The 24661-nt window shown below is 44.9% G+C and overlaps 1 protein-coding gene across 7 annotated transcripts in view; it reads left to right on the top strand.

The window, feature by feature from the left end:
* Positions 1-3076: 3076 nt before the first annotated feature.
* hecw2a (HECT, C2 and WW domain containing E3 ubiquitin protein ligase 2a) overlaps positions 3077-24661 on the top strand; it is a 246889-nt gene continuing 225304 nt past the window's right edge. For 6 of the 7 annotated variants that reach the window (XR_009811391.1, XM_061926412.1, XM_061926411.1 and 3 more), the window contains exons 1-2: positions 3077-3434; positions 12391-12976. Coding sequence is in view for 6 of the 7 variants with exons in the window: in XM_061926412.1 (XP_061782396.1) it covers positions 12598-12976 (379 nt within the window). In the remaining variant the exon portion in view is untranslated. Of the gene's footprint in view, positions 3435-11775; positions 12977-24661 lie in introns of those variants that run through there. The other variant, XM_061926410.1, reaches the window with a different exon arrangement.

Below are 24661 nucleotides of genomic sequence, written 5' to 3'. Positions count from 1 at the left end.
CCACAAATTTTCTCAAAAGCTAACAGTGCGCCTTATAACCCGGTGCGCTTTATTACGATTCATTTTCATAAAGTTTCGATCTCGCAACTTCGGTAAACAGCCGCCATCTTTTTTCCCGGTAGAACAGGAAGCGCTTCTTCTTCTACGCAAGCAACCGCCAAGGTAAGCACCCGCCCCCATAGAACAGGAAGCGCTTCTTCTTCTACTGTAAGCTACCGCCCGCCCCCGGAAGAAGAAGAAAAAACGCGCGGATATCACCGTACGTTTCATTTCCTGTTTACATCTGTAAAGACCACAAAATGGCTCCTACTAAGCGAAAAGGATCCGGTTCATAAAAAGACGCAATCTCTCCATCCGCACACGGATTACTACCGTATTTCACAGCAACTGATATTCCTGTGAACCGCACTGTGGAACGGGAGCACGTACGGTGAATATTCGCACCACAGGTAATGAGAAGTCATCCTTCACTGTGGTTCTAGCTTGCCATGCTAACTTCCACCCATGGTGATATTCAAAAGGAAGACCTTGCCAAAAAAGACCTTTCCAGCCGGCGTCATCATAAAAGCTAACTCGAAGGGATGGATGGATGAAGAAAAGATGAGCGAGTGGTTAAGGGAAGTTTACGCGAAGAGGCCGGGTGGCTTTTTTCACACAGCTCCGAAGGCGAACACACCTTCACTAAGACGGGCAGACAGCGCCGGACGACATACGCCAACATTTGCCAGTGGATCGTAAATGCCTGGGCAGATATTTCGGTCACAACTGTGGTCCGAGCTTTCCGGAAGGCAGGATTCACAGAACAACAGCGACACTGACTCCGATGACTTCGACGAGACGGAACCGGCCATTTTGGATACCACGCTTGCGCAACTTTTCAATTCGGACACCGAAGACGAAGAATTCGAAGGATTTACGAATGAAGAATAACTTCAGAAGGTGAGCGCTATGTTTATTTTGTGTGTTGTGACATTAACGTTCGAGCAACATTATGTTGCTATTGCTCTACACCATTTTGAATTTTACTATGTTTGTGATTGCACATTTGCGTACATTTTGGGACAGAGTTGTTAGAACGCTGGTTTTCAATATATTATTAAAGTTTGACTGAACTATCTGACTGTTTTTTTGACATTCCCTTTAGCGCAGCGTAGGCGCGGTTTATAATCCGGGGCGGCTTATTGGTGGACAAAGTTATGAAATATGTAATTCATTGAAGGTGCGGCTAATAATCCGGTGCGCCTTATAGTGCGGAAAATACGGTATATATAATAATAAAACAATAATATATATATATATATATATATATATATATATATATATATATATATATATATATATATATATATATATATATATATATATATATATATATATATACAAACCCCGTTTCCATTTCAGTTGGGAAATTGTGTTAGGTGTAAATATAAACGGAATACAATGATTTTCAAACAATTTTCAACACATTCAGTTGAATATGCTACAAAGACAACATATTTGATGTTCAAACTGATAAACATTTTTTTTTTGCAAATAATCATTAACTTTAGAATTTGATGCCAGCAACACGTGACAAAGAAGTTGGGAAAGGTGGCAATAAATATAAAGTCGATGAATGCTCATCAAACACTTATTCGGAACATCCCACAGGTGAACAGGCAAATTGGGAACAGGTGGGTGCCATGATTGGGTATAAAAGTAGATTCCATGAAATGCTCAGTCATTCACAAACAAGGATGGGGGCGAGGGTCACCACTTTGTCAACAAATGCGTGAGCAAATTGTTGAACAGTTTAATAAAAACCTTTCTCAACCAGCTATTGCAAGGAATTTAGGGATTTCACCATCTACGGTCTGTAATATCATCAAAGGATTCAGAGAATTTGGAGAAATCACTGCACGTAAGGAGCTAAGCCCGTGACCTTCGATCCCTCAGGCTGTACTGCATCAACAAGCGACATCAGTGTGTAAAGGATATCACCACATGGGCTCAGGAACACTTCAGAAACCCACTGTCAGTAACTACAGTTGGTCGCTACATCTGTAAGTGCAAGTTAAAACTCTCCTATGCAAGGCGAAAACCGTTTATCAACAACACCCAGAAATGCCGTCGGCTTCGCTGGGCCTGAGCTCATCTAAGATGGACTGATACAAAGTGGAAAAGTGTTCTGTGGTCTGACGAGTCCACATTTCAAATTGTTTTTGGGAACTGTGGACGTCGTGTCCTCCGGACCAAAGAGGAAAATAACCATCCGGATTGTTATAGGCGCAAAGTTGAAAAGCCAGCATCTGTGATGGTATGGGGGTGTATTAGTGCCCAAGACATGGGTAACTTACACATCTGTGAAGGCGCCATTAATGCTGAAAAGTACATACAGGTTTTGGAGCAACATATGTTGCCATCCAAGCAACGTTACCATGGATGCCCCTGCTTATTTCAGCAAGACAATGCCAATGCAGTCTTTTACTATGAAGCCACGTGTTACATCAGTAACACGTGGCTTCATAGTAAAAGAGTGCGGGTACTAGACTGGCCTGCCTGTAGTCCAGACCTGTCTCCCATTGAAAATGTGTGGTGCATTATGAAGCCTAAAATACCACAACGGAGACCCCCCGGACTGTTGAACAACTTAAGCTGTACATCAAGCAAGAATGGGAAAGAATTCCACCTGAGAAGCTTAAAAAATGTGTCTCCTCAGTTCCCAAACGTTTACTGAGTGTTGTTAAAAGGAAAGGCCATGTCACACATTTGTGAACATGCCCTTTCCCAACTACTTTAGCACGTGTTGCAGCCATGAAAATCTAAGTTAATTATTATTTGCAAAAAAAAATGAAGTTTATGAGTTTGAACATCAAATATCGTCATTCAATTGAATATGGGTTGAAAAGGATTTGCAAATCATTGTATTCCATTTATATTTACATCTAACACCATTTTCCAACTCATATGGAAACAGGGTTTGTATATATATATATATATATATATATATATATATATATATACACATGTGTGAGTGTGAGTGTGTGTGTGTGTGTGTGTGTGTGTGCATTGGTTGGTGTTGGTTATGGAATTTGGAGCATTTGTTGGACTGCAGTGCAATGCAGACAAATTAAACCAGCATCCCGACCCTCTGGATAGTGACATGCTTCCTGCAGGACTAGCATGAGACAAGCAAGGCTAGCATGAGACCAGTAGCAATGCACACAAACTCGATCAGCATCCTCGGGACATGCTGCCGGCAGGACTAGCATTGGTCCAGCATAAGATTAGCAGAAGGACTAACAATTAAGAACGTGACTAAGAGTTTGGAGGTTGTGAAGGTGGGAGGGGCAAAGAGGAGGAGTCCACCCCTCCCGTCTGGTTCCGCGACTGCAGGACTGAAGGAAGCATCGCCAGACATATTTCAATGTTCACCCTGCTGCTCTGCGTCAAAGGTAAGCATGTCGTCATCAAATTCATGACCATATTCATGGTTTTCATTCATAACAATGAACATGTTTGTTCTTCACATGTGCATGGACAACATAAACGTGCAATCCGAGTCGCATTTCGATGCTTGTATGACGCCAACGTGGAACGCGTCTTGCAGAAAAATGGCATGACGTAGGGAATTCCCACACTTACGATTATTATGATTCATAATTACTAGTCTTCTCAACGCTACATAACACCTGTGTAATTGATAGTCCTTGGTCACGATTGACTGTCATACATGTGCACATGACAAGAACATGACGTGGGGAATCCCCACATTTATGACGATGACTATTACATATTATCTTCACACCTGTTAATGATTTTTATGGTTATGATTCTCAACAGTATTCTCATATAATCATATATGCTTTTACTTGATTGACAGGCATTGCAATCTTTACAAGTACTTTGGTACTATGATCTCAAATTGTATACTACCAACACCTTTTATGTACTACCAGTACATACTTTAATACTACCATCACATATATTTGAACTACCAGCACATGCTTATATAATATCACTTAAACTTGACACAATTATCACATACTTTTATACTATCATTAAATACTTAAATATAATCCACATACTTTTATATCATCAAATACCTTTATACTACCGCCACATACTACCATCACATACTAGCAGAGGTGGGACCAAGTCATTGTTTTGCAAGTCACAAGTAAGTCTCAAGTCTTTGCCCTCAAGTCCGAGTCAAGACAGGCAAGCCCCGAGTCAAGTCCAAAGTCAAGACTGGAAAGTCTCAAGTCAAGTCCTAAGTCCTGCATTTTGAGTTTCGAGTCCTTTCAAGTCCTTTTAACCACAGACTAATATATTAACACAGATTGTGTATGCTTTTGAAACGCTGTATTTATTTATTAAAACAAGTGCATTTTAAATTGCAGGAAAGAAAATTGTGCTGACATTGCACTTTATAATAGCACTATTAACCAGTCATTTTAAACATTAACTCATTCCTTTACAGAACAAACACATTGAAAAATAAAGTGCAAATGTACTTATTTGTACAAAAGTGTTAACATTGAAAAAACATGACATATACGTGAACATAACAAAAAAGTTGTACTTTTTATATGTCAGGGCCCTATCGCATTGCATTTGCAAAAGACCAAATTAGCCAAGAGTCTGTCAGTCATTTGTGCACGATGGGGGCGTAGTATGATGCCACCATGGCTGAAAACTCGCTCCACTGGAGCACTGGAGGCAGGCACTGCCAAGACTCTCATGGCCACTCGGAACAGTGAAGGAAGAGTCTTCATGTTCAATGCCCAGAACAAAAGGGGGGAGAGAGTTGTTTTGGGTTGGTGCACTACTTGTAAGTGTATCTTGTGTTTTTTATGTTGATTTAATTAAAAAAAGAAAAGAAAAAAAAAATATTTCTTGTGCGGCCCGATACCAATCGATCCACGGACCAGTACCGGGCCGCGGCCCGGTGGTTGGGGACCACTGAGGTAAACAACCAAGCTAGCTAGTCAGAAAGCTAGCTAAAACGGTACACATATTCATAATATAGTATACATTTTAACTGACCTTTATTTTACTATTTTTGTCTTTTTTTAGGTGGCTAAAATACGCGGTGCTGCTGACCGCTGTCTAACGTTACGTGTGATATATTGACTAACGTAACCCTGCTTAAAAAAAAATCACTGAACAAAAAATATGAATAAGGTAGTGAACTGCAACAGATTCCCGTGTTTGCAATAACGTTATAACGTTAGCAGTGAGTTTACAGCCTCACTGATTTAACTACACAGCAAATAAAAGTCACGTTACTTAGCCAATAAACGTTATCTTACATTCAAAACTTAACGTTCTTTGTGCAACTTCAAATGCCGGACGAAGTTGGAAGTTGTTGCCTCTCCATTTTCGAACCGCTTGTGTTGCATACTGCAAACCATTTTGTGTTGACCACCTCGTAATTTTTATACCCAAACAAAATTATTTTAGGTATCATTTTTTGTTCACTGGCGTGTGGTTTGGACATGTCTTCTTCGTTGGTTGTCCTGCAATTTGATTGGATGAATGCTGTGTGATGAAAACAAAGTAGATCTAATTTGATTGGCTGTTGTACTGACAGCACACCAGCTGACACACGCAACGCTGATAGACAAGTACACAATGAAAAATACGGAGCGCTCCCGAATAACTTTTTCATCTTTGGGTTTTGGGGAAAGTAGCAAGTCATGTCAATTCAAAAGGCTCAAGTCCAAGTGAAGTCACAAGTCTTTGATGTTAAAGTCTAAGTCGAGTTGCAAGTCTTTTTACATTTTGTCAAGTCGAGTCTAAAGTCATCAAATTCATGACTCGAGTCTGACTCGAGTCCAAGTCATGTGACTCGAGTCCACACCTCTGCATACTAGTATGTGACGGAAGTATGAAAACATGCAATGATTGTATATATGTATGTACTACAATCACATACTTTTATACTACATCACATACCTGTATGTACTACAAGTACACATCACTTACTGTATGAACACATTTAATACGACATCATACTTTTATACTACCATCACATACTTTTATATCACCATCTCATACTTTTATACCACCATCACATACTTTTATATCACCATCTCATAGTTTTATACCACCACTTACTGTATGAACACATTTAATACAACATCATACTTTTACACTACCATCACATACTTTTATATCACCATCTCATACTTTTATACCACCATCACATACTTTTATATCACCATCTCATACATACCACCATCACATACTTTTATATGTCCATCAAATACTTGTATGTACTACCATCACATACTTCTACACAACCATAACATACTACAATGTACTACCATCACATACTTTTACACTATCATTAACATATGTTAATACTACCATTACATACTGTACTTTTACAGTACTACTATCAAACACTTGTATGTACTGCAAGTACACATCATTCATTGTATGAACACATTTTAAGCTATCATCACATACTTTCATACCAACAACACATTTTTATATCATCATATACTTTTATTCTACTGTCACATACTTTCATACTACATCACATACTTTTATACTACTATCCCTTACTTTTATATTATCATCATATACTTTTATGTATATGATGATAGTATAAAAGTACACAAAAAGAACTACATCACATACTTTTATACTATCATATACTTTTACATTATATCACATACTTTTATACAACCATATCATACTCTTATACTATTATCACATACTTCTATACTACCGTCAAATACAGTACAGGCACGGTTGAAAAAGGTGGGACAGGAGTAGCAATCCCACCTCACAGGTTATTAATGACAACAAACATATTTTATAAAAAAAAAAAAAAAAAAAAATGCAAACACTCTAAATATTAATCTAAAACGTCAAACAAAAACTCAGCTAGCCCGCGACTACATGCGTGTGCGAAATAAAGATGTGTCAATTTATTTATGCAATGGCTCTTCTCGCAAGTAATTAATGACAGCCTCCACCTTCCGCAAAGTAAAAACAAACCTTAAAAACAACTTGAATATCACAGAATATTCCACAAAGTCAAATAAATTGTAGTAAACATTAGAATGGAAGTAATAAAGTCAGTGATAAGTCTGAGCTCTGGCCAGTAAAGGTCAGCGGAGGGAGGGGGAATTGAACCAAGCTGTTCAACTGTGTGTATACTTCCTCAGTTAATTGAGAAATAATTTAGTGCACAAGGGGTACGTGATGATGTTGATATGAAAGTAAGTACTTTGATGGTTACTGTGACAGTACGTATATTTACTCGTGGTAGAGGAATGATATAAAGTGAGCAGAATAGGGTGAATCCATTTTGCGTATTTGTCTTCATTAATATGATATGCTGTTCATTAAAACGCCCACAATACTGGGAGGAGAAGATGCAAATAAACTGCACGCACAAAGTGATTTATCAACACTCATCACTGTTTTGCGAGCACTATTTAGCACCTCTGAAAAGGACGCGCAAACTGACAGTTACACACAGGGTTGCAGGACCTTTGCTTGCCCTGTGCGCGCGCCACAAAGAGGAGGAACAGAGAATGTGTGTGTGTCAACATCTTTGCGTGGTCTGTCAGAAATAAAATATATCAGACATATCGTCTATACAGCAACATCCTCTCATAATTTTTTAGCTGCTTTTTGGGTGAGTCAAGGGGCTGCTTAAAACAAATACTATTGTTGCGTTTTGATGTCTGTTGGCGTTATTTTAATGGTGTTCGTTTTTTCATGTAGAATATATATTATTAATATGTATCTCTTATATGCAAAAAAACCCTTCAAAGGGAACTGCACTTTTTGGGGGGAATTTTGCCTATCGTTCACAATACTTATGAGAGGCAAGAAGACAATTTTTTCATTTTTATATTTGCATTCTAACTTGCTCCTCTCTTAGCTGCCACCTTACCGTGGTAGAGGAATTTGCGTGTCCCAATGATCCTAGGAGCTATGTTGTCCGGGGGTTTCTATGCCCCCTGGTAGGGTCTCCCAAGGCAAACTGGTCCTAGGTGAGGGATCAGACAAAGAGCAGCTCGAAGACCTCTATGAAGAACACTAACAAAGGACCCAGATTTCCTTCGCCCGGACGCGGGTCACCGGGGCCCCCCTCTGGAGCCAGGCCCGGAGGTGGGGCGCGATGGCGAGCGCCTGGTGGCCGGGCCTGTCCCCATGGGGCCCGGCCGGGCACAGCCCGAAGAGGCAACGTGGGTCCCCCCTCCAATGGGCTCACCACCCATAGCAGGGGCCATAGAGGTCGGGTGCAGTGTGAGCTGGGCGGAAGCCGAAGGCAGGGCACTTGGCGGTCCGATCCTCGGCTACATAAGCTGGCTCTTGGGACGTGGAACGTCACCTCGCTGGGGGGGAAGGAGCCTGAGCTAGTGCGTGAGGTGGAGAAGTTCCGGCTAGATATGGTCGGACTCACTTCGACGCACAGCAAGGGCTCTGGAACCAGTTCTCTTGAGAGGGGCTGGACTCTCTTCCACTCTGGCGTTGCCGGCAGTGAGAGGCGACGGGCTGGGGTGGCAATTCTTCTTGCCCCTCGGCTCAAAGCCTGCACGTTGGAGTTCAACCCGGTGGACGAGAGGGTAGCTTCCCTCCGCCTTCGGGTGGGGGGACGGGTCCTGACTGTTGTTTGCGTTTACGCGCCAAACGGCAGCTCAGAGTACCCACTCTTTTTGGATTCACTCGAGGGAGTACTTGAGAGTGCTCCCCCGGGTGATTCCCTCGTTCTACTGGGGGACTTCAACGCTCATGTTGGCAGCGACAGTGAAACCTGGAGAGGTGTGATTGGGAAGAATGGCCGCCCGGATCTGAACCCAAGTGGTGTTCTGTTATTGGACTTTTGTGCTCGTCACAGATTGTCGATAACAAACACCATGTTCAAACATAAGGGTGTCCATATGTGCACTTGGCACCAGGACACCCTAGGCCGCAGTTCCATGATCGACTTTGTAGTTGTGTCATCGGATTTGCGGTCTCATGTTTTGGACACTCGGGTGAAGAGAGGGGCGGAGCTTTCTACCGATCACCACCTGGTGATGAGTTGACTGCGATGGTGGGGGAGGATGCCGGACAGACCTGGCAGGCCCAAACGCATTGTGAGGGTTTGCTGGGAACGCCTGGCAGAGTCTCCTGTCAGAGAGAGTTCCGGAAGAACTTTGAACATGTCACGAGGGAGGCGCTGGACATTGAGTCCGAGTGGACGATGTTCCGTGCCTCTGTTGTCGAGGCGGCCGATTGGAGCTGTGGCCGCAAGGTGGTTGGTGCCTGTCGTGGCGGTAATCCTAGAACCCGTTGGTGGATGGTGAGGGATGCCGTCAGGCTGAAGAAGGAGTCCTATCGGGTTCTTTTGGCTCATGGGACTCCTGAGGCAGCAGACAGGTACCGACAGGCCAAGCGGTGTGCAGCTTCAGCGGTCGCGGAGGCAAAAACTCGGACATGGGAGGAGTTCGGGGAGGCCATGGAAAAAGACTTCCGGACGGCTTCGAAGCAATTCTGGACCACCATCCGCTGCCTCAGGAAGGGGAAGCAGTGCAGTGTCAACACCGTGTATGGTGGTGATGGTGCTCTGCTGACCTCGACTGCGGATGTTGTGGATCGGTGGGGAGAATACTTCGAAGACCTCCTCAATCCTACCAGCACGTCTTCCTATGAGGAAGCAGGGCCTGGGGAATCTGTGGTGGGCTCTCCTATTTCTGGGGATGAGGTTGCCGAGGTAGTTAAAAAGCTCCTCGGTGGCAAGGCCCCGGGGGTGGATGAGATCCGCCCGGAGTTCCTTAAGGCTCTGGATGTTGTGGGGCTGTCTTGGTTGACAAGACTCTGCAACATCGCGTGGACATTGGGGGCGGTACCTCTGGAGTGGTGGTTCCTCTCTTTAAGAAGGGGAACCGGAGGGTGTGTTCCAACTATTGTGGGATCACACTCCTCAGCCTTCCCGGTAAGGTCTATTCAGGTGTACTGGAGAGGAGGCTACGCCGGATAGTCGAACCTCGGATTCAGGAGGAACAGTGTGGTTTTCGTCCTGGTCGTGGAACTGTGGACCAGCTCTATACTCTCGGCAGGGTCCTTGAGGGTGCATGGGAGTTTGCCCAACCAGTCTACATGTGCTTTGTGGACTTGGAGAAGGCATTCAACCATGTACCCCGGGAAGTCCTGTGGGGAGTGCTCAGAGAGTATGGGGTAACGGACTGTCTTATTGTGGCAGTTCGCTCCCTGTATAATCAGTGTCAGAGCTTGGTCCGCATTGCCGGCAGTAAGTCGGACACGTTTCCAGTGAGGGTTGGACTCCGCCAAGGCTGCCCTTTGTCACCGATTCTGTTCATAACCTTTATGGACAGAATTTCTAGGCGCAGTCAGGGCGTTGAGGGTATCTGGTTTGGTGGCTGCAGGATTAGGTCTCTGCTATTTGCAGATGATGTGGTCCTGATGGCTTCCTCCGGCCAAGATCTTCAGCTCTCACTGGATCGGTTCGCAGCCGAGTGTGAAGCGACTGGGATGGGAATCAGCACCTCCAAGTCCGAGTCCATGGTTCTCTCCCGGAAAAGGGTGGAGTGCCATCTCCGGGTTGGGGAGGAGATCTTGCCCCAAGTGGAGGAGTACAAGTACCTCGGAGTCTTGTTCACGAGTGGGGGAAGAGTGGATCGTGAGATCGACAGGCGGATCGGTGCGGCGTCTTCAGTAATGCGGACGCTGTATCGATCCGTTGTGGTGAAGAAGGAGCTGAGCCGGAAGGCAAAGCTCTCGATTTACCGGTCGATCTACGTTCCCATCCTCACCTATGGTCATGAGCTTTGGGTCATGACCGAAAGGACAAGATCACGGGTACAAGCGGCCGAAATGAGTTTCCTCCGCCGAGTGGCGGGGCTCTCCCTTAGAGATAGGGTGAGAAGCTCTGTCATTCGGGGGGAGCTCAAAGTAAAGCCACTGCTCCTCCACATCGAGAGGAGCCAGATGAGGTGGTTCGGGCATCTGGTCAGGATGCCACCCGAACGCCTCCCTAGGAAGGTGTTTCGGGCACGTCCGACCGGTAGGAGGCCACGGGGAAGACCCAGGACACGCTGGGAAGACTATCTCTCCCGACTGGCCTGGGAATGCCTCGGGATCCCCCGGGAGGAGCTGGACGAAGTGGCTGGGGAGAGGGAAGTCTTGGCCTCCTTGCTTAAGTTGCTGCCCCCCGCGACCCGACCTCGGATAAGCGGAAGAAGATGGATGCACCTCATGAGACGTAGCCTCAGCGCCGCCCTGGCGCAGTTTTGTACTGTTTTTGTACTTATTTTGATTATTGTTTCTCAGCTGTTTGTTAATGTTGCAGTTTATAAATTAAGGTTTATAAAAAAAAAATTAAAAAAAGACTTAAAAAAAGCCTCCGCGTATGCGCATAGCATAGTTCCAACGAATCGATGACTAAATTAATAACCAACTATTTTGATAATCGATTTAATCGATTAGTTGTTGCAGCCCTAATGTGTATATATATATATACACACACACACATATATATATATATATATATATATATATATATATATATATATATATATATATATATATACTTGCAGTGTGTATATAAACAGTTGATGGAGGGATTTTAAGTTGTTTTAGAGGGCTTTGAAGGCTACAACGGTGACTCCCGTTAGCCGGATCTTCCAAGCGTGTTTTATCATCTTAAACCCCCCCCCACTAAAAAAAAAAAAAAAGACGTGTGCTCTTGTCTCTCATAATGATTGTGAACGATAGGTACAATTCCAAAAAAAGTGCAGTTCCCCCTTGAGGTATGCATTTGTTTGTGTCTTGAGCACAGTAAGCACATCCTCTCTCTCTTGTGCACATCTGCAGCACACCAAAATGTGTGTTTCATTGTGGAATCACCGGACTGCTTCTAAAATGCCCATAAGATGTGGTACATGTCAGCTGCTTGTTTGATAGTAAAACGCCACAGGTACGAGCATGATAACATGAATGTACAGTACAGTAAATGATCGAGTGCCTCCATAATGAAAGCTCTGTAATACATGCAAAAACCTCATTTAAATAAGGCGGTCTGCACCAGTTATGAATAGCATGTGCAATGTTAGTAGATCACACGCGTTACGCCCACAAATGGTACATGCACATTTATAAATTGCACACTGTTTAGCACATGGTATTTGGATCTTAGTAGATCAGGCCTTTAAAGTGTTTTTTTTGTTCTTAAGTTTGCTATTTAGTGAGTATTCCTAACTTATTTTTCACATTTTAGTGTTTGTTTATTACATTGGTTGGGTTAATCTTTTAGTTGACCTTCAATGTATAGCATGTGTATATTAATGAATTGTAGCAGTCACCATAGCAGCGGGATGTACTGGGGTTAGTGGTTTGACAGTAGTTTTTATATACTATTAATATCGTATTTGTCTGCAGGGGCTGATTCAGGTGCTGTCAAGATGGTGGCACCTGGCAGTAGAGACGCAAAGAACATGCCGTGTTTAAGACCCACACGTTGCTGCCCACAGAAATTCAAACTACGATGAGAAAGTAGGATGTAGGTGAAGATAACATGGCTCATCCGCTTCTCCGATAAACAGCATTCTTCCTTCTGGGGATCTTCCAAAGTCTTCACTTTCCAACATGCGTCCGTCTCTTGCCACGGCAGTCCTTCCAGCCAGGACGCGTTCCCACAACGCCCCCATTCTGGCCGTAGGGAGTCGTGAACAACTCTCAGCCCCTCGAAGGCGTAGTCCTAACCTCCGACACACCCTGAGCCCAGAAAACCTTCGAACACTGGCAGAAAGAGGAGGGTCTTGTGTCGACAGTGTGTCTATGATCAGCGGTCCCATTGGACTTTCACGTGCCAATAGCGACACAGATCTGATTAGCTCTCAGAGCAGGTCCTCACTGACGGCATCCACTCTGGAGTACACTTTGAACCGTGGCCAGAACCTCGTCATATCCTGGGATATCAAGGAGGAAGTGGACGCTACAGACTGGATTGGACTGTACCATATTGGTAAGGTACCTTCTTTGCTGTTCCAAGTATTGTGATACTTTTGTCATGTCTGTGTATTTGTTGTTCAAGGGTTTTGTCACAAAGCTGGATGAGTGATGTTTATCCATCAATCAAAGCGCTTGTATCGGTAGAGCAACTAACAATTTTAATGGAATGATTTGGTTTAGCAGCCTGATGTTTGTGATTGACTTGTGTGTTCAGTACACAAAGCAGACCTACCACAGAAAGTGAATGTTCCAGATGTATAAATATGTTGACAATGCTTTTCTCCGTGATGTGAAATAGGACTACAGTAAGACCCAGACATTATTGTCTATTGTTATTCTGAACACACAACAACCAATCCTGAACCAGCAGAAGGTCAGGAGGCTCTGAGCTGAGCATTGATAGGAGATCTCCAAGCAGAGGTTATGCTGGGTGAGCCCCAATAAGATCTATTTTGCGCTTTCAACAACTGGTGAGGTAGGCTGAGAGGTGAACCCCAAGGAACTTGCCCTCTCTGTCGATGTAGAGGCACAGTTCTGATCTATTGTCTCCTCTGAAATTCAATATCAGCTTCTTGGTTGTGGTTGTGTTAAGGGCCAGCTTGTTATTATTGCGACCATCGTCGGGGGCGCTGTACGTCCTCCCTGTTAGCTGACTCAAGGTCCTTACTCAGCCATGCCATGGTGGTGTCATCAGCAAATTTGGCGATGGTGTTGCTGGTGTGAGGAGGGGTGCAGTCATGTGTAAAAGGGTAGACTAGGAGGGGACTGAGGACATACTACTGTGATGTACCTGTGTTCAGGATGAGACTAGAACAGTGGTCTTAACCTGGGTTCGATCGAACCCTAGGGGTTTGGTGAGTCGGGCTCAGGGGTTCGGCGGAGGTCAAAACACACCCGACTCATCGTGTAAATAAAAACTTGTCCCTATCGGCGTATTACGGATACGGCAACAGCAGAAGTCACACTGATTTGCAGGTGTGTAATTTGTTGTGAGTTTATGCACTGTGTTGGTTTTGTTGTTTGAACAAGGTGATGTTCATGCACGGTTCATTTTGTGCACCAGTAAAAAAACATGGGTTCGGTGAATGCGCATATGAAACTGGTGGGGTTCGGTACCTCCAACAAGGTTAAGAACCTCTGGACTAGAAGAAGATATGCTCACCAATCCTGACATTCAGGGGTACGTTGCTGAGGAAGTCCTGTACCATGTGCACCGTGAGTGTGCATTGAAAAGCTACAAACTGCATCCTTAACAATATTTCTGTCCTCCAGGTTTGTGAGGGCCGTGATGATGGCATCCTTTTTTGCCTGTTTGCTCTTTAGGCTAATTTTGTGTGGATCAAGGTCAGCAAAGATTGTGGCCATGATGTGGGCCGGGATAATTGTTTTCATAGCATAGATTCTCGTCAGGAAGTTTATGGCAGACATGACTTCAGGTTGGTGCTCGCGCCTCTTCATCCTCTTAATAAGAGACATGTTGGGAGGGATGTCCCGATCCGATATTTGGATCGGATCGGCCACCGATATTTGCCAAAAAATGCGTATCGGCAAGGCATGGGAAAATACCGATCCAGATCCAGTTTAGAAAAAAACCCTCCGGTCTGTGTTTTCCAACGCATGATTTAAATAATACATTTAAGGCTGAAACGACGCGTCGACGTAGTCGACGTCATCGGTTACGTAAATGCGTCGACGCCGTTTTTGTGCGTCGACGCGTCGCATATTTACGTCACACTACTGTCATGGCGAGCGAGGGGGAAAAAAGCACGCCAAAAATCGTCAAAAGTGTGGGAGTATTTCAATAAACGGCCTAATAATGTTGTTCTATGCACACTGTGTCGAGCGGAAATGGCCTATCATAGCAGCACAACGGCTATGAACGAACATTTGAAAAGAAAACCGACAGCGTTCTTGCCATCACCATCAACTAGTCAATCGTCCGCGTGAGTATAAGTTGTCATCATTACACAAAAACATGAATGTGTCATTTGTATCGGCGTTGTAAATTCATAAACTAAAGCACTGTTTAGCTCTGAGAGGCGCGTTTGGCGTGCCTGTTCAGTGTTTACAAAGACGCGCTCCTCTTTAACGCTGTGGAGAGGCGGGGCCGGCGAGCGAGCGGCGATGCGGGGCGCGCCGGGAGCGACGCCGCAATCGTTCCCAGGTGCGTGGATCGCGCACCTGGGCACGATAATCCAATCTCTTCTCCCTGAAGAAAAGGGGAGCAGCAGAGAGAGAGGGAAGAGAGACTGGAAGGAGCCAGAGTGAAGCTGACGTGGAGCGAGAGAGGAGGAGAGCCAGAGGACGACGAGCGAGCGAGGAAGAGGAGCTGAAAAGCGAGGAAAGAAAGAGAAAAGAGTTGGAAGAGAAAAGACTTTGTGTAAAATTAAAAGATTGTAAACCTGGCAAAGCCGTCTGGCGTTCAGTCTGTCGGTCCTGAAAGAACCCCACGGCACAAGACGTGTCACAAACGCTAACATTAATTAGTTGTGCAAATACCTTTCACAACATTAACAGTTACATATACTATGTACAAACGAACAATTAACTTTCACTTTAATCATACTATCATTGTTGTGTTATTAAGCAAAATAAGCAATACTTTTACTTTTGTTGAAATGTTTACACTGTTACAGAATATTTCGTTTTGCACTTTTTTGTATTGGATGTTTATCTTTATTTTTGCACATTTTAGCAAATAAGCAATACTTTTACTTTTGTTGAAATGTTTACACTGTTGTTACAGATTATTGTCGTTTTGCACTTTTTTGTATTGAATGTTTATCTTTATTTTTGCACATTTTAAAGCAAAATAAGCAATACTTTTACTTTTAAAATGCTGATAATATTGCAGAATATTAAGATTTGCACTGGATGTTTACTTTTATATTTGCACATTAAAAAGCAAATAAGCTACTTTTAATTTTGTTAAATGTTAAAAGTTTTAAATGTTTACATTGTTACAGAATATTTTGTCAATGTTGACTGAGTGGCCATACTTTTTTTTTTTTGTAAATAAAAGCCATGCCTTTTGAAAAAACTGGCCTACATTTATTTTTTCATCTTCATTTTAAATAAAAAAAATAATCGGTAAAAGGAAAAATAATTAGCAGCTCGAAGACTTCTATGGAAATGCAAGAACCGAGACTCAGATTTCCCTCGCCCGGACGCGGGTCACCGGGGCCCCCTTCCGGAGCCAGGCCCGGAGTTGGGGCACGATGGCGAGCGCCTGGTGGCCTGTCCCCATGGGGCCCGGCCGGGCACAGCCCGAAGAGGCAACGTGGGTCCCCCCTCCAATGGGCTCACCACCCATAGCAGGGGCCATAGAGGTCGGGTGCAATGTGAGCTGGGCGGAAGCCGAAGGCAGGGCACTTGGCGTTCCGATCCTCGGCTACAGAAGCTAGCTCTTGGGACGTAGAACGTCACCTCGCTGGGGGGGAAGGAGCCTGAGCTAGTGCGCGAGGTAGAGAAGTTCCGGTTGGATATAGTCGGACTCACCTCGACGTACAGCAAGGGCTCTGGAACCAGTTCTCTCGAGAAGGGCTGGACTCTCTTCTACTCTGGCGTTGCCAGCAGTGAGAGGCGACGGGCTGGGGTGGCAATTCTTGTTGCCCCCCGGCTCAGAGCCTGCATGTTGGAGTTCAACCCGGTGGACGAGAGGGTAGCTTCCCTCCGCCTTCGGGTGGGGGGGACGGGTCCTGACTGTTGTTTGCGCTTACGCGCCAAACAGCAGCTCAGAGTACCCACCCTTTTTGGATTCACTCGAGGGAGTACTTGAGAGTGCTCCCCCGGGTGATTCCCTCGTTCTACTGGGGGACTTCAACGCTCATATTGGCAACGACAGTGAAACCTGGAGAGGCGTGATTGGGAAGAATGGCCGCCCGGATCTGAACCCAAGTGGTGTTTTGTTATTGGACTTTTGTGCCCGTCACGGATTGTCCATAACAAACACCATGTTCAAGCATAAGGGTGTCCATATGTGCACTTGGTACCAGGACACCCTAGGCCGCAGTTCTATGATCGACTTTGTAGTTGTGTCATCGGATTTGTGGCCTCATGTTTTGGACACTCGGGTGAAGAGAGGGGCGGAGCTTTCTACCGATCACCACCTGGTGGTGAGTTGGCTGCGATGGTGGGGGAGGATGCCGGACAGACCTGGCAGGCCCAAACGCATTGTGAGGGTTTGCTGGGAATGTCTGGCAGAGTCTCCTGTCAGAGAGAGTTTCAATTCCCACCTCCGGAAGAACTTTGAACATGTCACGAGGGAGGTGCTGGACATTGAGTCCGAGTGGACCATGATCCGCACCTCTATTGTCGAGGCGGCTGATTGGAGCTGTGCCCGCAAGGTAGTTGGTGCCTGTCGTGGCGGTAATCCTAGAACCCGTTGGTGGACACCGGCGGTGAGGGATGCCGTCAAGCTGAAGAAGGAGTCCTATCGGGTTCTTTTGGCTCATGGGACTCCTGAGGCAGCAAACAGGTACCGACAGGCCAAGCGGTGTGCGGCTTCAGCGGTCGCGGAGGCAAAAACTCGGACATGGGAGGAGTTCGGGGAAGCCATGGAAAACAACTTCCGGACGGCTTAGAAGCGATTCTGGACCACCATCCGTCGCCTCAGGAAGGGGAGGCAGTGCACTACCAACACCGTGTATGGTGTGGATGGTGTTCTGCTGACCTCGACTGCGGAAGTTGTAGATCGGTGGAGGGAATACTTCGAAGACCTCCTCAATCCCACCAACACGTCTTCCTATGAGGAAGCAGGGCCTGGAGAATCTGTGATGGGCTCTCCTATTTCTGGGGATGAGGTTGCTGAGGTAGTTAAAAAGCTCCTCGGTGGCAAGGCCCCGGGGGTGGATGAGAACCGCCCGGAGTTCCTTAAGGCTCTGGATGCTGTGGGGCTCTGCAGCATCGCGTGGACATCGGGGGAAGTACCTCTGGATTGGCAGACCGGGGTGGTGGTTCCTCTCTTTAAAAAGGGGAACCGGAGGGTGTGTTCTAACTATCGTGGGATCACACTCCTCAGCCTTCCCGGTAAGGTCTATTCAGGTGTACTGGAGAGGAGGCTACGCCGGATAATCGAACCTCGGATTCAGGAGGAGCAGTGTGGTTTTCGTCCTGGTCGTGGAACTGTGGACCAGTTCTATACTCTCGGCAGGATCCTTGAGGGTGCATGGGAGTTTGCCCAACCAGTCTACATGTGCTTTGTAGACTTGGAGAAGGCATTCGACCGTGTCCCTCGGGAAATCCTGTGGGGAGTGCTCAGAGAGTATGGGGTATCGGACTGTCTGATTGTGGCGGTCCTCTCCCTGTATGATCAGTGTCAGAGCTTGGTTCGCATTGCCGGCAGTAAGTCGGACACGTTTCCGGTGAGGGTTGGACTCCGCCAAGGCTGCCCTTTGTCACCGATTCTGTTCATAACTTTTATGGACAGAATTTCTAGGCGCAGTCAAGGCGTTGAGGGGATCCGGTTTGGTGGCTGCAGGATTAGGTCTCTGCTTTTTGCAGATGATGTGGTCCTGATGGCTTCATCTGGCCAGGATCTTCAGCTCTCACTGGATCGGTTCGCAGCTGAGTGTGAAGCGACTGGGATGAGAATCAGCACCTCCAAGTCCGAGTCCATTGTTCTCGCCCGGAAAAGGGTGGAGTGCCATCTCCGGGTTGGGGAGGAGATCTTGCCCCAAGTGGAGGAGTTCAAGTACCTCGGAGTCTTGTTCACGAGTGAGGGAAGAGTGGATCGTGAGATCGACAGGCGGATCGGTGCGGCGTCTTCAGTAATGCGGACGCTGTATCGATCCGTTGTTGTGAAGAAGGAGCTGAGCCGGAAGGCAAAGCTCTCAATTTACCGGTCGATCTACGTTCCCATCCTCACCTATGGTCATGAGCTTTGGGTTATGACTGAAAGGACAAGATCACGGGTACAAGCGGCCGAAATGAGTTTCCTCCGCCGGGTGGCGGGGCTCTCCCTTAGAGATTGGTTGAGAAGCTCTGTCATCCGGGGGGAGCTGAAAGTAAAGCCGCTGCTCCTCCACATCGAGAGGTGCCAGATGAGGTGGTTCGGGCATCTGGTCAGGATGCCACCCGAGCGCCTCTCTCGGGAGGTGTTTAGGGCACGTCCGACTGGTAGGAGGCCACGAGGAAGACCCAGGACACGTTGGGAAGAATATGTCTCCCGGCTGGCCTGGGAACGCCTCGGGATCCCCCGGGAAGAGCTGGACGAAGTGGCTGGGGAGAGGGAAGTCTGGGCTTCCCTGCTTAGGCTGCTGCCCCCGCGACCCGACCTCGGATAAGCGGAAGAAGATGGATGGATGGAAAAAAAATAATCTATAGATTAACCGATTAATCGAAAAAATAATCTATAGATTAATCGATAGAAAAATAATCGTTAGCTGCAGCCTTAAATACATTCCACTTTTCTGCTGCTCCCATATTCCGTTCCGCATTTTCCAGCACACCTTCAACACATCCACAGGTCTGTGGATTCTCACGCAGTTGCTTTTAGCTGCTGGCATTACACGACAGGCTCTTCTCACTCTTTCCTGTGTCTCCCTCTGACAGACAGCAAGCGCACCTTCTTACACACGTCACATACTGTCACGTCATACGTCACGTCATACGTCACATACTGTCACGACACACGTCACATACGTATACGTCCTCCCCGAGCAGAGAGGTAGCAGCATGGCTAACGTTAGCTGTGAAGCTAGCGCAGCCGTGCGAGCAACGCACCCTCTAAGGTGCGCGCCTGTGCAATTGCGCACTGCTCAAGCGTCCTCTGCGCACGGCAAATCTATGCCACGCACAAAATCAAATAAAAAAATAAGCGCATAGCAATTTCCGACACACGGACACGACAGAGAAAACAGTTTTCGTCATCATAGTTCAAATATTGTAACGTCTGTCGAGACGCTTATCTCCATTCGGTGCCACACATCCACACCATCAAAATGCCGAGGCAGACATTTCCAGATCAACACCGTATGAAAAAAATTGTGATTTTTTTAGTTGTGATTTCCTTCTCTGCATGAAAGTTTAAAAGTAGCATATATTAATGCAGTATGCAGTGTTTCCCACAGGACAGGCATCTATTTGTGGTGGTGTGGTCGGGGGGCGGGGGTGGCGGCGGCAGCGGCAGCGGCGATGACAAAGAAGAACGCGGAGTTGGAATTACAACATTTTATGTACATATTTATATACAGATTTGAACAATTAGTAATTGCAATATTCAGTGTTGACAGCTAGATTTTTTGTGGACATGTTCCATAAATATTGATGTTAAAGATTTTTTTTTTTGTGAACAAATGTTTAGAATTAAGTTCATGAATTCAGATGGAGCTCTAATACAATCCCCAAAGAGGGCACTTTAAGTTGATTTTTACTTCTAGGTGTAGAAATCTTTATTTATAATTGAATCACTTGTTTATTTTTCAACAAGTTTTTAGCTATTTTTATATCTTTTTTTCCAAATAGTTCAAGAAAGACCACTACAAATGAGCAATATTTTGCACTGTTATACAATTTAATAAATCAGAAACTGATGACATAGTGCTGTATTTTAATTCTTTATCTTTTTTTTTTCAACCAAAAATGCTTTGCTCTGATTAGGGGGTACCTGAATTAAAAAAAAATCACAGGGGGTACATCACTGAAAAAAAGGTTGAGAACCACTGACCTAGTATATACAATAATATAAACCAAGTCATTGTATTTCATTTAGGATTATTTCATAACTTCATTTAAATAAAAATATATTTTTTGTCTTTTTTAGATACAGTCAATAAATAATGTGAACATGTATCATAACATGGAAATCTAAGAGAACGTGTTGTGAATGAGGATGCTTGTGGACCTGGAAATTATTATTATTTTTTTTTTACACATTATTATTTAAAAAAAAAAAAAAACAGTTTTTCCAACGTATTCAATTTTAGACGCTTTCTCTTCTTAGTTATTATTTCTCCGGCTGTAGAAAAGAGCCGCTCACAGGGCACAGAGGAGGCGTCAGTGCGACACAGTTCGCGTATCGGTCACGTGACCAAAACAGCTCATGATCGGTCACGTGACTTTCTAAAAGCGGTACGCGCACCGACACAGGGTTTCGCTCTATGAGCTCGACGCATGCGCCGATGCATCGGTGTTGCCGGACCCATCACTACTATCTACCTATAACACCTGTAAAAATGAAGCAAAGCTATCACGCTAGCAAGCGTTAGCTAGCCGGCTATGAGCCACCAAGCTGCTAACTATCGCCAAAAGGCACCATTTAAGTTTTTTTTCCCCATGGCATCCTGGATCAAGGCTTTCAGCAGATTTTGAATGTTTGAGGTAGAAACGTAGGAAGCGCCATCATTATGAAAAGTAGCCGGCGAGTATTTTGATCCCGTCCGTCCATCTGTCCCTCTTCTTCTTCTTCTTCTTCTTCTTCTTCTTCTTCTTCTGGCCCACCAGGTGAATTAAGTGCTATTGGCGGCGTTACCGCCACCTACTGCACCGGAGGTGTAACTACAAGCAACATTCACAGACAGTCCCATTGCTTTTATGAGCGGTCGAGCGAGTCAAAAGCCGAAAAATCCATTTGTGGCGGACGTAATTCTTTCGTGGCGGGCCGCCACAAATAAATGAATGTGTGGGAAACACTGGTATGAAGAAGAATGTTTTGATGTAGACACATAGAATCATCATACTGCTGTGATTATATGCATCAAGTGTTCATTCAAGGCTAAGGCAAAATATCGAGATATATATCGTGTATCGCAATATAGCCTTAAAATATCGCAATATTAAAAAAATGCCATATCGCCCAGCCCTAGTTCAATGATGCCATTTCTGTTTGTCCTGTATAATTTTGTCTATTTTGTGTTTATCCTTGAATAAACAGGTCAGATTCTTGTTACCAACCATTGTGTATTATTCAAACTCCCCTAATTCAGCTGGCTAGTTGTTTTCAAGAGTACTAAAACCCTTTTCAACATGATTCTGACAACTAAGTAGGCTAAATAACTTTAAACTTTAATACATGCTCGGATAGGCCAGTATCGGTCAGTATCGGTATCGGATCGGAAGTGCAAAAACAACATCGGTATCGGATCTGAAGTGCAAAAACCTGGATCGGGACATCCCTACATGTTGGTGGTTCCATCAAGTCCTGTGAATTTTCCACTGCTACAGATGTCGAAATTCACATCAATTCTGTTTATAACTTTTATGGACAGCATTTCTAGACACAGTCGGGGCACTGAGTGGATCCGGTTTGGTGGCTGCAGGATTAGGTCTTTGTTTTTTGCAGATTATGTGGTCCTGATGGCTTCATGTGGCCAGGATCTTTAGCTCTGACTGGATTGGTTCGATGCTGAGTGTGAAGCAACTGGGATTAGAATCAGCACCTACAAGTCCCAGTCCATGGTTCTCACCCAGAAAAGGGTAGATCTCCGGGTTGGGGAGGAGATCTTGCCCCAAGTGGAGGAGTTCAAGTACCTCAGAGTCTTGCTCACGAGTGTAGGAAGAGTGGATCGTGAGATCAATGAGTAGATCGGTGCGGCCTCTGCAGAAATGCGGCCACTGTATCGATCCGCTGAGCCGGAAGGCAAAGCTCTCAATTTATCCGTCGATCTACGTTCCCATCATGAGCTTTGATTATGACCGAAAAGACAAAATCACGGGTATAAGTGGCCGAAATGAGTTTCCTCTGTTGGGTGGCGGGGCTCTCCCTTAGAGATAGGGTAAGAAGCTCTGTGAGAAGTCCTTTGGTGACAAAGGGCAGCCTTGGCGGAGTCACCCTCACTGAAAACGGGTCGGACTTACTGCCGGCAATGCGGACCAAGCTCTGACACTGATCATACAGGGAGTGAACCGACACCCTCATTCAGTGTGATACCCCATACTTTCTGAACACTCCCCACAGGACTTCCCGAAGGACACAGTCAAATGCCTTCTCCAAGTCCACAAAGTCATTTAGATTGGTTGGGCAAACTCTCATGCACCCTCAAGGATCCTGCTGAGAGTATAGGGCTGGTCCACAGTTCCACGACCAGGACGAAAACCACACTCCTCCTGACTCTGAGGTTCAACGATCCGGCACAGCCTCTTCTCCAGTACACCTGAATAGACCTTACCGGGAAGGCTGAGGAGTGTGATCCCACGATAGTTGGAACACTTAATTCAGTTCCCTTTTTTAAAGAGATGAACCACCACCCCGGTCTGCCAATTCAGAGGTACCGCCTCCAATGTCCACTCAATGTTGCAGAGTCTTGTCAACCAAGACAGCCCCACAGTATCCAGAGCCTTAAGGAAGTCTGGGCGGATATATATATATATATATATATATACAGGTAAAAGCCAGTAAATTAGAATATTTTGAAAAACTTGATTTATTTCAGTAATTGCATTCAAAAGGTGTAACTTGTACATTATATTTATTCATTGCACACAGACTGATGCATTCAAATGTTTATTTCATTTAATTTTGATGATTTGAAGTGGCAACAAATTCCGTGTGTCACAAAATTAGAATATTACTTAAGGCTAATACAAAAAAGGGATTTTTAGAAATGTTGGCCAACTGAAAAGTATGAAAATGAAAAATATGAGCATGTACAATACTCAATACTTGGTTGGAGCTCCTTTTGCCTCAATTACTGCGTTAATGCGGCGTGGCATGGAGTCGATGAGTTTCTGGCACTGCTCAGGTGTTATGAGAGCCCAGGTTGCTCAACACGAGCAGATGACATGGCACCCCAAACCATCACTGATGGTGGAAACTTTACACTAGACTTCAGGCAACGTGGCTCCTGTGCCTCTCCTGTCTTCCTCCAGACTCTAGGACCTCGATTTCCAAAGGAAATGCAAAATTTGCATGGTTGGGTGATGGTTTGGGGTGCCATGTCATCTGCTGGTGTCGGTCCACTCTGTTTCCTGAGATCCAGGGTCAACGCAGCCGTCTACCAGCAAGTTTTAGAGCACTTCATGCTTCCTGCTGCTGACCTGCTCTATGGAGATGGAGATTTCAAGTTCCAACAGGACTTGGCGCCTGCACACAGCGCAAAATCTACCCGTGCCTGGTTTACAGACTATGGTATTTCTGTTCTAAATTGGCCCGCCAACTCCCCTGACCTTAGCCCCATAGAAAATCTGTGGGGTATTGTGAAAAGGAAGATGCAGAATGCCAGACCCAAAAACGCAGAAGAGTTGAAGGCCACTATCAGAGCAACCTGGGCTCTCATAACACCTGAGCAGTGCCAGAAACTCATCGACTCCATGCCACGCCGCATTAACGCAGTAATTGAGGCAAAAGGAGCTCCAACCAAGTATTGAGTATTGTACATGCTCATATTTTTCATTTTCATACTTTTCAGTTGGCCAACATTTCTAAAAATCCCTTTTTTGTATTAGCCTTAAGTAATATTCTAATTTTGTGACACACGGAATTTTGGATTTTCATTTGTTGCCACTTCAAATCATCAAAATTAAATGAAATAAACATTTGAATGCATCAGTCTGTGTGCAATGAATAAATATAATGTACAAGTTACACCTTTTGAATGCAATTACTGAAATAAATCAAGTTTTTCAAAATATTCTAATTTACTGGCTTTTACCTGTATGTATGTATATATATATATATATATATATATATATATATATATATATATACATATATATATATATATATATATATATATATACAAACCCCGTTTCCATATGAGTT

This window comes from Nerophis lumbriciformis, linkage group LG31 (assembly GCF_033978685.3).
Source record: "Nerophis lumbriciformis linkage group LG31, RoL_Nlum_v2.1, whole genome shotgun sequence".
In the NCBI taxonomy this organism is placed as follows: Eukaryota; Metazoa; Chordata; class Actinopteri; order Syngnathiformes; family Syngnathidae; genus Nerophis; species Nerophis lumbriciformis.
The sequence above is the reverse complement of the archived record's forward strand: the minus strand, read 5'-3'. Positions and strand labels throughout refer to the sequence as shown.